Source organism: Gobio gobio, assembly GCF_949357685.1.
Source record: "Gobio gobio genome assembly, chromosome: 13".
Lineage (NCBI taxonomy): Eukaryota > Metazoa > Chordata > Actinopteri > Cypriniformes > Gobionidae > Gobio > Gobio gobio.
Window position 1 is genome coordinate 11285264 of NC_137106.1, and position 11529 is coordinate 11296792.

At 37.0% G+C, this 11529-nt stretch overlaps 1 protein-coding gene across 1 annotated transcript in view; it reads left to right on the top strand.

Moving 5' to 3' along the window:
- Positions 1–10903, top strand: part of naa30 (N-alpha-acetyltransferase 30, NatC catalytic subunit) — an 11618-nt gene extending 715 nt beyond the window's left edge. Inside the window, exons 1-4 of the mRNA XM_079833514.1 lie at positions 1–277; positions 1631–1754; positions 2018–2073; positions 7171–10903. The exon at positions 1–277 is cut by the window's left edge and continues 715 nt beyond it. Coding sequence (XP_079689640.1) covers positions 1–277; positions 1631–1754; positions 2018–2073; positions 7171–7308 — 595 coding nt within the window. The 3' untranslated portion in view covers positions 7309–10903. The remainder of the gene's footprint in view (positions 278–1630; positions 1755–2017; positions 2074–7170) is intronic.
- Positions 10904–11529: the final 626 nt, after the last annotated feature.

The following is an 11529-nucleotide window of genomic DNA, read 5'->3' on the forward strand; positions in this document are numbered from 1 at the left end:
TCGAGCGGCCGAGGCGGCGCTGATGGACGGGGCTGAGTCAGGCCCGGGCCCGCAGGGCGCTGGAGTAGAGCAGGCGGCGGCTGACAGCGCTCCGGTGGCGGCGGCGATGTCGAGACTAGCGCTGGAGGAGCACGACGAGTCCATCCGATACGTGAGATACGAGTCCGAGCTCCAGATGCCCGATATAATCCGACTCATAACTAAAGACTTATCTGAGCCCTACTCTATATATACATATAGGTACTTTATTCACAACTGGCCTCAGCTCTGTTTTCTGGTATGTATCGTGTCATTCAGTTATTCTTGATAGTGTTGATGAAATCAATATCGAAGCATTCAACCTCATTTCCGATATAACAAAATGTCTAACATGAATACAGTGCTACCGATTAGCATTTTAGTATGTCTTGCTATTTAAATGATATTCCAATGTTATTTAAAGAATAGCATGATATTACTGTTCAAAATAAACATGGCAGTACTCTATAGTACGTCTCCAAAACCCCTAAACAAAATACCATGATATGTCATATAACCATGACATGACCATGTCCAAGAAAACATTATATATTTTTAATATTAGATTTGTGTTTTTTTAAATGTTGGTCATTCCCCTCCAATGTCATATTGCTTAAAGTGGTGGCCTGGATTTTGTCCATGCCAAATTGAAATCACATTCTTAAAATTTACCATGGTTTTAATGTAGTAACCCTAACTAGTAACCATTTTTCCTACTGACAAATGAAAAATCAATATCAGAGCACATCTCTGATATAATCAAAATATGTCCATGGTTCAGTGATGATAATATCATGCTACAGTTATGTATAAAATGTTACTGATTGATTAGAGGTTTCATATATCTTGGTATTTAAATTATATGGCAATTTACATGTTTTGCTAAGTGTCCAATACACGGCATGACTAAAATAAGCATGGAATTACTATAGTATGTGTCACATGATACAATTTGTTTTGTATTCATTATGGATTTTCATTATGGTCCTTTTTTAAAATATCATATTGCTCAAGTGATTTCAAATGTAACTATATGACTATTTACTGTTGTAACACTAAATATTATCTATTGTATCTTTTGCAAGAATGATGTTTAATGTTTACATAATCTATTCGTGAGTGAGGATGTATACTTGCATAACAGATGAGCATCAAAAAGTGTCATGGTACACATTTTCTGTACCATGATAATACCATGCCTTTTTGACATACTAATACCATAGTACTGAAATACCAATGCCAGGTTCGGTTAATGAATCATTCAGTGGGAATATGGGACATGCCGTCACTTATTTTTATTACATGGATGGTGAATATTTTAGTTTCATTAAAAAAACCAAATCTATCCGTGGTAATGTGGAGCAGTCCATATCATAGTTTTACCTGTGGTCACTATGGTTTTATTAAAAGTACCACAGTGTGTCAGAACTATGGGTCATTCCAAGGTGTCAAGTATATTATTTATATCTTTATGAACACAATAAGTTCAGGGTGGTGTAATTATCATCACAAATTGAGCCTAATAATAGAGATATTTGTCATTGTTTTGCTCATAGTTCACTGCCCACAAGATGAATTGCAGTGTCTTGATGACTCTTCCTTTGTGTCACAGGCGATGGTTGAGAAGGACTGTGTTGGTGCCATTGTGTGTAAGCTAGACATGCATAAGAAGATGTTCCGTCGAGGATACATCGCCATGCTCGCCGTCGACTCCAAATTCCGCAGGAAAGGCATCGGTAAGAGCCATGCTAGCATGGTTGCCCTCACCTCAGAATGGCAACAGAAACGGATCTTTTTATAGGACACACATCTGCTTCAGTGTCAGCTCATGGATACGTTTAGTGTCTTTGAATGCTTTGAACAGCTATGAATCAATGGTGTGCCTCTCTGTCGAAGGAGCTTGATCATTATATGTGTATTCTCCATTCATATTGTATTTATCATATTTTACAGGTATGTAATGTACTATGAATGATTAAAAGCTGTACTTGTTTGTTAGGCACTAACCTTGTGAAAAAGGCCATTTATGCTATGGTGGAGGGGGATTGTGATGAGGTAAGAGATTAATCTTGTCATTATTTCACGCTACGGATATGTTTGGAATGGAATACTACTACATACTTCATACTACACACAGTAGAGATAAACTTGGAAGCATGGATTCTCCCAGGAGAGGTGGAAAAGAGTCTTATGTTAATAATGTTATTACACTTGAAAAGTATTGTTCTTAGAATTACATTTAAAATTAGTAATAAATTGAATTTTAAAATAGTAAATTATATAGTTATACATGTTAAACTGCCTTATGCTACATTGTTGTCATGTGTACCAACGTTGGATCTCGGAAACTAATGCTATTCGTCATGATATATGATAAATGGGATTGTGCTGCGCATTTAGAATGCAAATTAGCAGTTTATTTTTATTTAATTTAGTATAAATGTTATACAGTGTTTTCTGTCCAGTGAGGGAATATACTAGCCTGACAAGCCAGACCCACATCAAGATGTTGGGTCTTTGAACTCACCATTGGCAGGGCTCAATCCGAGAGGCGGGATAAATGTTTGTCTTTCAAATTCCCTCTGCACGCAATAGGATAGCACTACAACCAACCAGAGCAACGAAGAAGGTGAAGCGGAGCTAGTTGATAGATTAAACTTTCGCCGTATCCGGTCGGCAAAACTCTGAACACATCTTCCTTTCTTAAGTATGACTTCAGTGCCTTCTTTGTTCTTTTCTCAAAGAAAAGCTTAAAGGGTTAGTTCACCCAAAAATGAAAATTCTGTCATTAATTACTTACCCTCATGTCGTTTGACACCCGTAAGACCTCCGTTCATCTTCAGAACACAAATGAAGATATTTTAGTTGAAATCCGATGGCTCAGAAAGGCCTCCATTGGCACAATGCACTTTACACTCTCAAGACCCTTAAAAGGTACTAAAGACGTCGTTACAAAGTCCATCTCACTACAGTGGTTCTACAATAACTTTATGAATCGGCGGGAATAGTTTTTGTGCACAAAAAAACCCTAAATAATGACTTATATTGTGATGACCGATTTCGAAACAATGCATCATGAAGCTTCAAAGCGTTATGAATCAGTGAGTCGATTCAGCGGTTTGGATCGCCAAAGTTACGTGATTTCAGCAGTTTGGCGGTTTGACACACGATCCGAATCATGATCGACTCGCTGATTCATAACGCTTCGAAGCTTCATGATGCCGTGTTTTGAAATCGGTCATCACTATGTAAGTCGTTATTTAGGTTTTTTTTTTGCGCACAAAAACTATTCTCGTTGCTTTATAAAGTTATTGTAGAACCACTGTAGTGAGATGGACTTAGTAACGACGTCTTTAGTGGCTTTTATGGGTCTTGAGAGTGTAAAGTGCCATTGTGCCAATGGAGGCCTTTCTGAGCCATCAGATTTCAACTAAAATATCTTCATTTGTGTTCCGAAGATGAACGGAGGTCTTATGGGTGTCGAACAACATGAGGGTAAGTAATTTATGACAGAATTTTCATTTTTGGGTGAACTAACCCTTTAACTCCAAGTCTTCCAGAGTCGCGGCCAAAGCTGATTCAAAAGGCCGCTGTTCGCCAGCTTCTTTGTTTACCAGTAGCATGCGGAACCGGCGCAACTCTGCCGTCATTATGTTAAGCCCGTCCACCGACTCTATACACGATGTGATTGGCCTAACCAGAGTTAGTTTTTCCAGCTCGCAAGCCAACGGAGAGTTGCTAGACGCCCTGGCTGCAAATTAGATTTGCTATCACTAGGGTGCGTCTAGATTTCTAAACTAGAAATACCATAATATTCATCACTGTTTACCATTTTTATTGTATTTTCTCTTTTTATTTAGCAATTTTCAATTTTTAATTATATGAAATGTTTCTTGAGCAGCATATCTGAATGATTTCTGAAGGATCATGTGACACTGAAGACTGGAGTAATGATGCTGAAAATTCAGCTTTGCCATCACAGGAATAAATTACTTTTTCAAATGTATTAAAATAAAAGTTATTTTAAATAATAATATTTCACAGTATTACTGTTTTTACTGTACTGTATGAAATACACTGCCGTATAAAAGTGTGGGGTCGGTTTCAAATGTTTTTGAAAAGTATTTTGCTGCTCACCATGCCTGCATTTATTTGTCCAAATACATTTTTCAGTGTCACATGATCCTTCAGAAATCATGCTAGTATGCTGATTTGCTGCTCAAGAAACATTTCTTATTATCAATGTTGAAAACAATGTTAATATATTTGTGGAAACAGTGATATGTTTTTTCCCCCCTCAGGATTCTGCAAATGAAAGAATCAAAAGGAAAGTTCAAAAGAACAGCATTTATTTAAAATATAACTCTTTTGTAACTTTATAAATGTCACTATTACTTTTGATCAGTTTAATGCATTCATAATAAAAAAACAACTATTATTTCTTAAAAGAAATCTTACTGACCCCAAACCTTTGAACGGTATTGTAAATGCATCCTACGTTCCAACTAAGGGCCTGTTTACACCTGGTCACTTCGTGCATTTTCTCTGATTGGATAGCTCTCCGATCATGAAAAGACCAGGAGTAAATGCCCTCCGAAACACTTTCAAGACGGATTTAAATCCAATCTCTAAAACCACTTCAGGAGGTTGTCTGGGACGCATTCCCAATGAAACTGGACTAGTGTAAATACATCTGGTTGTTGAAACCACATATGTACATTTTACTCCTCCCAAAATGTTAATGTGAGATTGTGTTATTGATATATGACATATGACGGCGCTACTGCAACACACATCACCACAGAATGCAAATGTGCAAACTGCCTCAAATGAAACTGAAAAGTAAGTAGCAGATGCTCAAAACACAATCATCTTCATAAAAAGTATTGAGGCGAATTAATCTTACCAGTGCTGCTGCATTCCCGCAGGTTTCTCGCGTGCACCACTCATCTATATAAGGAGCGCACAAGCTGCGTCTCAAACAGCTCGCGAGAACCAAATTGACTTCTTTTTCGTGGTTTATTGCGCTTAAACTGTCAAATACACAAATGCCCGTCTTGGCGAGTGTTCAGGTAAATTAAATACAGTCAGTTTTGGAATGTAAATGTTGTGTAACAGTATATTGGATCTGTGCATAGCTCTTAAAGTGACAGCAGTCTGATATTCCTACCATGTTAATCAAAGAACAAAAGAGAGAGAAAATCACTGGCTGCTCTTGACTGAATAACGTTTCAGGGTTTTTCCTGCATTGAACATTTTTTGGTGGCTGCCAAAACAAATTTGTGTCCCGCCAAAGCTTTATTTGATGAGTTATTGTGATTCATGAGTGATGTAGAAGAGACGGCTGCTGCGCTTGTGACAGGGCGCATATAAGTGACAGAGAGAACGATCAGAGAGGTCCTCCCCCGCGCACACTCTCTGGGTCTTCAAAAAGCACCGTCTTAGCTCTTTCTCATATTTCACATATTAATCAAAATCAAAAAGGTTGGAAGACCGAATCCATGTTGCAAATTTTCCTTGAATTTCCGTTGGGTGTGAATTGCGCTCAAAAACGTTGACTCTTCTCTGACCAGCTGACATAAACCATACTTTCAATTAACGGGAAACAAATTATATCCAGTTATGAAGTGTTTTCTGTGTGTTGACAAATCTTTTGCGATGTTCTACTTCTAACAGACGGGATGCGCCTAGTGACCCCTTTGAACCGAATCATTTTGACGACTGGTTAAAAGAACTGATCTGTCCAACACTGAACTAACGAATCAGTTTATTATTTTACTCAGAACGCATCTGAAATGAGAACACAAGTGTGCTTACTCAATTTAGCAAGAGTGGTTAGTGAGAGTTAGTTTTAATTATCCACAGTATTTCTGTTGACAATGTGTAGTAAAATAAATAGCCTAAAATCATTTAGACTGGAGTGAGGTGAAATCAGAGTTGTTGTTAGCTAGCTGATCATTTTTATTAAATTGTATATGGCAGAAAATCAGAGTTGTTGTTAGCTAGCTGATCATTTTTATTAAATTGTATATGGCAGAAAATCAGAGTTGTTGTTAGCTAGCTGATCATTTTTATTAAATTGTATATGGCAGAAAATTATCCTATTAGTTCATTTTTAATGCTACTTTTTAATATTGATATGATTATATGCCAAAACAATTATCTGTAAAGTGTGTAAAAAATGAGGAACAAAAGAAACAATCATCGAGGTAGGAAATCATACATAATATGAGATATCAAAATAGGATAAGCAAAATTACTAACCGTTTCTTTGCTTTTTTTAAATTCATTGTCAGTATTGCGCTCGCAGATCACGTGGGTGGGGTACTTTTTTAATGTGTGTGTGTGTGTGTGTGTGTGTATGACCATGTCTGTCAGCCACCACCAAAGACCATTTTTGACCCAGGAAAAACCCTGCTTTTGTTACTTTAATCATAAGATTTAATTTTTACAATGAAGACTATCCAATGTTATTTTAGATTTGATTAGCCTACTTTAATTTCTGTAGCATTTCATACCTGCAAAACTACTGTCAAACCCACCTGAAAAAACTTAGCCATGTTTATTTCATGTCTCTTTATTCTGTTGTATTCATTTGTGCCATTGTTTGCAATTTGTTTATTTGTTCTTATTTTATTACTGACTGTTTACTTGTCTTTTCATTGTAAATCTAGTTCAATGATTCAAATCAAGCCTGTGCTCAGCTATTACGCCAAAAATTACCCCAATTATCAAACGATTATGAAAAAAATTCTGTATGGCGGTATATATGGAAGTTTTCTCTGTGGTATTGGAAATGGATATCAATATTTTTCAAGGTATCGTATCGAAGTTGGAAATTACATTATATTGATAACACTACAGCTCATATCTGTTGCATTCGTTGGTGTGAACCCCGTTAAATTTGCTTATAGGGCAGGAATTGAGGATTTGATTTATTTTACTCTTGCGGAGATGCATTTAAGTGTAAATGTAACCGTTTGAACAGATCAGTAAAAACGCATGACCAGGTGTAAACAGCCCCTGAGAGTATGTGGTACTACGCCATTCCAAATATGCCACGACTTCTATGTTCCCCTTACCTATGTTTTACTTGTAAGAATGTATTTCAAATATGCCCATTATTTCTATATGCTTTATTTTCATCCTCAGGTGGTGCTAGAGACGGAAATCACCAACAAATCAGCCCTGAAACTCTATGAGAACCTGGGCTTTGTCAGAGACAAGCGGCTGTTTAGATATTATTTAAACGGAGTGGACGCACTTCGGCTTAAACTCTGGCTTCGCTAAATCAAACTACGGGCTCCCTCAACTCTTTCTCCATCCCTTTGGCCTCCTCTTCCTCTGCCCCAGTCCTTTGGCTCAGATCACCTGACTTCCCATCAATAGAAAGACACTCGACCTCTGCTGAGCCACGAAGGGGAAACTCTGAGGGAAATTTCAACCAATCATAATAAAGTGTTTTAAGAACTTTTTGTGTAAGCAAAAGAGAGGTCATTGCAGAAAAGAAAAAGATGCGCAAAGTCAGGTACTAATATGACATTGACACCCAAAAGAAAAACACGTGGTGGCTTCAATGTTCAGGTGTCAATAGCCTGGCTTAAGACCTCTGTATTTGTGTCAGGAGGTGGAGATGGATGGGCTGAATGTGTCGATGGCATTGGGCGGAATGAATCGTGCCGAAAGCAAACAGTGCGCTTCATTCTTTTTTTCTTTTTTTTATGAACAATCACAATGCGAAGGATGAAAATGTGTTTAAACCGACTCAACGAAACTACTCAAATCAGTTGTTGTTTTACTTTTTTCTTTTCTTTCCTAACAGAGGGTGCACAGGAGCATTGCAGGTTGCGATTGTGCCTGCTACTTTGCGTTTTTGTGCGTACGGGGGTCTGTGGTTTATTTTATGTGTTTATTTTATGTTTTTTGAAAACACTGAGCAGAGCCTTGTCTGCTTTAGAAGTCTGATCTACGACAAAATAACATACACCGATACAGAAACACTTTAACCCAATCTCTGCTCTTTTAAGTTGGTCATATTAGCTCACGTTATGCCATATTGGTTTATGTGGCTTGTGATTCTGACATAAGTGTTTTGTACAACTAAATTAAAATGAATGGAAATGAATTTCTAAATGGGCCTAAAAGGAGAGTATTCTGTTTTTTCAGTACTTTTTACCAGTCGTCTTCATTGATACTCCCTTTCCATGCCTGATACAATGTTTGGATATTCAGATATGCTGAACTAGAGAAATGAACCTCGAGCAGACGCACTTCTCATTTTTGCACTGATTAGATAGGGAAAGATAGGGAATTTGTGCTCTGTGTAGTTCCCTTGTCCGCCACTGCTTTAGTGGACCGCAGATTTCACCAGCTCAGTTGCTCCATTGGACTCATGCAAATAGTTGCTATAAAGTCATGAAAATAAGAGAGCCTGTGTCCGCCATGGAACAAAAATTTCAACTAATTTCGAATTTCTCGCAATTGCAAGTTTACATCTCGCAATTTTTTTTTACATCTCAGAATTGCCTTATATAAAGTCGCAATTCTGACTTTTTCTCAGTTGCTAGTTTGTATTTTCGATGTAATAAGTGATTAGTTGACTTAACTTAAAGTGAGTAAACCCTTTGCCTTAAAATTAAGTAAATAAACTTCATGCGTAATTGAAAAAATTAAGTTATGTGCAATTGTCAAGTTCACAACTTGTTTTTTTCAATTGCGCATTAAGTTTATTACTCAATTTTAAGGCAGCTGGTTTACTCACTTTAGTAAAGTTGTCAACAGATCACTTTTTACATTCTGACTTTATAACATGCAATAAAAAGTCATTATTTTTTTTCCTCAATTTGACTTTATAACTCGCAATTATTGAACTCGCAATTGTGAGAGTCATTTCTTTATTTCTCGTAGTTGCAAGTTATAATGTCAGAATTGCAAGTTATAGCGAGAAAGCCATTTCTCTATTTCTCGCAATCGCGAGTTAGAATTGCGAGAGTATATAAACTTGTAATTGTGAGAAGTTGTTGAAATTCGGACTTTATTTCTCGCAATCGCGAGTTATGTCAGAATTGCGAGTTTATTCACGCATTTGAGTTTACCCTCAGAATTTCGAGATATAAACTTAAATGAAAAGTTAAATATATGCTATAAAACAGTCATTTCTTTATTCCTCACAGTTGTGAGTTTTGTCAGAATTGTGAGTTCTAAAGTTAGAATTGCGAGATAAAAACTTGTAATTGTGAGAAGTTATTGAAATTCGGACTTTATTTCTCGCAATTGCGCCTTTATATCACGTAATTCTGAATATATATTTTTTGAATTGTGAGAAGTCGCAATTATCTTTTTAATTATAATTCCGTGGCGGAAACAAGCTACCATATGATACAGGTTGATTTACATGCAAGACGACAATGTTTAGAGGTGTTTTTAAAATTGAATGGAGGAAATTTCCAGAGGTTCTTGTTTTTATGGGTTTGTGTTTAACAGTAGTGTGCTGTGGCAGGTCGTACCATCACCCACGTTGTATGTAAGTGTTTCTATGTCGTTGCCAATAGACCCCCGTTTTGCTTTGCTGCTGGCTCATGAGTTGTTCTTGGAGAAAAAAAAAATTAGTTTTTTCAAGTTTGGAGTGGGAAACAGTTTTTTTTGATTTGCTAAATGTACATATGGAAGTTTGATTTGTTGTTTTTGATTGTCATCAGAAAAGTTCCCCATAGAGCTGCTGCTCTCAATTGTCGTGAAGATGAATGGGTTGCTTTAAAAATTTGCGCTTGAATACACTGATATTGCTGATGGATTTATGGGAAGAGGAATTTATGCATCTTTTGGTTGTTTTCTTTTTAATTGCGTTTTTTTTAAAGCCCAAACTGTAGTACATCTCCCAGAAATGTAACAGTCCCATCAATGCCCCCCCCCCACCCCCCCATGTCAGTACGGCTCAGGTGTTTGCTTTCTATTCAGTTCTCCTTTCAATAGTCAGGGGCTCCTTTCAAGGACCCAGTGGTTATTAACAGCCAACTTGTCTTTTTGATTCCTTTTGATTTGTGTGGACTGTCGATGTTAAAATGGAAATTTGAGAGCCTTTGAGTAGTTTTCAGTCTTTAGATGGCAGATGTAAATTTATCTTGAAATACAGGGATTGTTCACATTATCATTTACTCACCCTCATGTCTCCACTATGTATTGTCGTCTTCTGTAGAACACACTAGAATACATTTTGATAAATGTTTTGAAGTTCTCAAGGCTTGTGTTCTGTCATACAAGTTCGGAATGACATGAGGGCGAGTTTTCTGTTTTGGTGAACTATCCCTTTAATAAAAGTCTAAGCTTCTCACAAGATGCCAACTTTGCCATTCTATGCTGCACATATTTTCGTATTGGAGAAATACTGGTGGTTGGCACAATGATGTTTTTTTGCACTGCCAATATCTGACTTTAGTGGTTTATTACTGTATGCTGTCCATCAAAGTTTAGGCCATAAACCGCTTTAGACCGAGCAGCTGGCAGGTTCTAGCTGGGTAAGATCACATTTTTACATGTGGACACTAATCTGACTGGCTTCTGTTTTTGGGGAATCATTCAGTGATGGGACTAATTTTGAATCTGCACTTGTGGCTAAATATCACCCTTGTAAACGGTGGAGTTTATGTTGTAGTTAGTGTAACTCTTGTACTTTCAGCTGATGATTTGGACGAGTGAGATCTGCACCTCAAACATGGATCCATTTTGTTGAGGGAAGAGCGACCGTTTGCATGTTGATGAGAATTTTTTCCACTCTTCTTTCTCCCACTTTCACCCCTGACAAAATGTCTTGCAAAAGTTTCTTTGTTTTCAAGTGGACAACAGACCTGGTTTAAAAATTATAAATAAATTATTTGATTTTTAATCAAATGTAGTAGTTTGTTTTTTCTGAAAGGAGGGCTGGGAAATCAAACTTTGGAATGATTTTAATTCAATTCGATAACAATTAAAGGTTACTTGTGCAATGTATGTGCCACTATTAGGTGGAACCAAACGCAACTGCAATCTGTGCAGATAAAAATATTAGTTTTTCTTTTTTGAGGGGCAAAACAACATGTTAAAATAATGGCAGCCGGAGAATTGTTTGCAAGTTCTTTGCAACGTCATTATTTTTCAAGTTCTGTTTGATGCTGATACTGGTGCAGCAATTACAAACTTGACCTTTTAAACCTTGCTTACTTCAGTATAAAATGGCCACCACAGCAAAAGGGACACCGTGTTGGACATCAGCTGTATTCATATGCAGTAGTTCATGCAGTTATTTACAGTGGCAGAGGTACTTGATTATTCATTGCTGTTAATTTGTGTGTGTAATTACACTAATTTAAAACTGTTCAAATTCATTTTTGTTGTCAAGAGGAGGCAGCTGTACTAAAAACATGTTTTGTTTAACATAATTGCACAAGACTGATTCACATGACACGATTTTAATTTTATTCCTCAGACTACATATACGGCAAACGGCATGATTTTGCATCTTATGTCTTCCTTGTT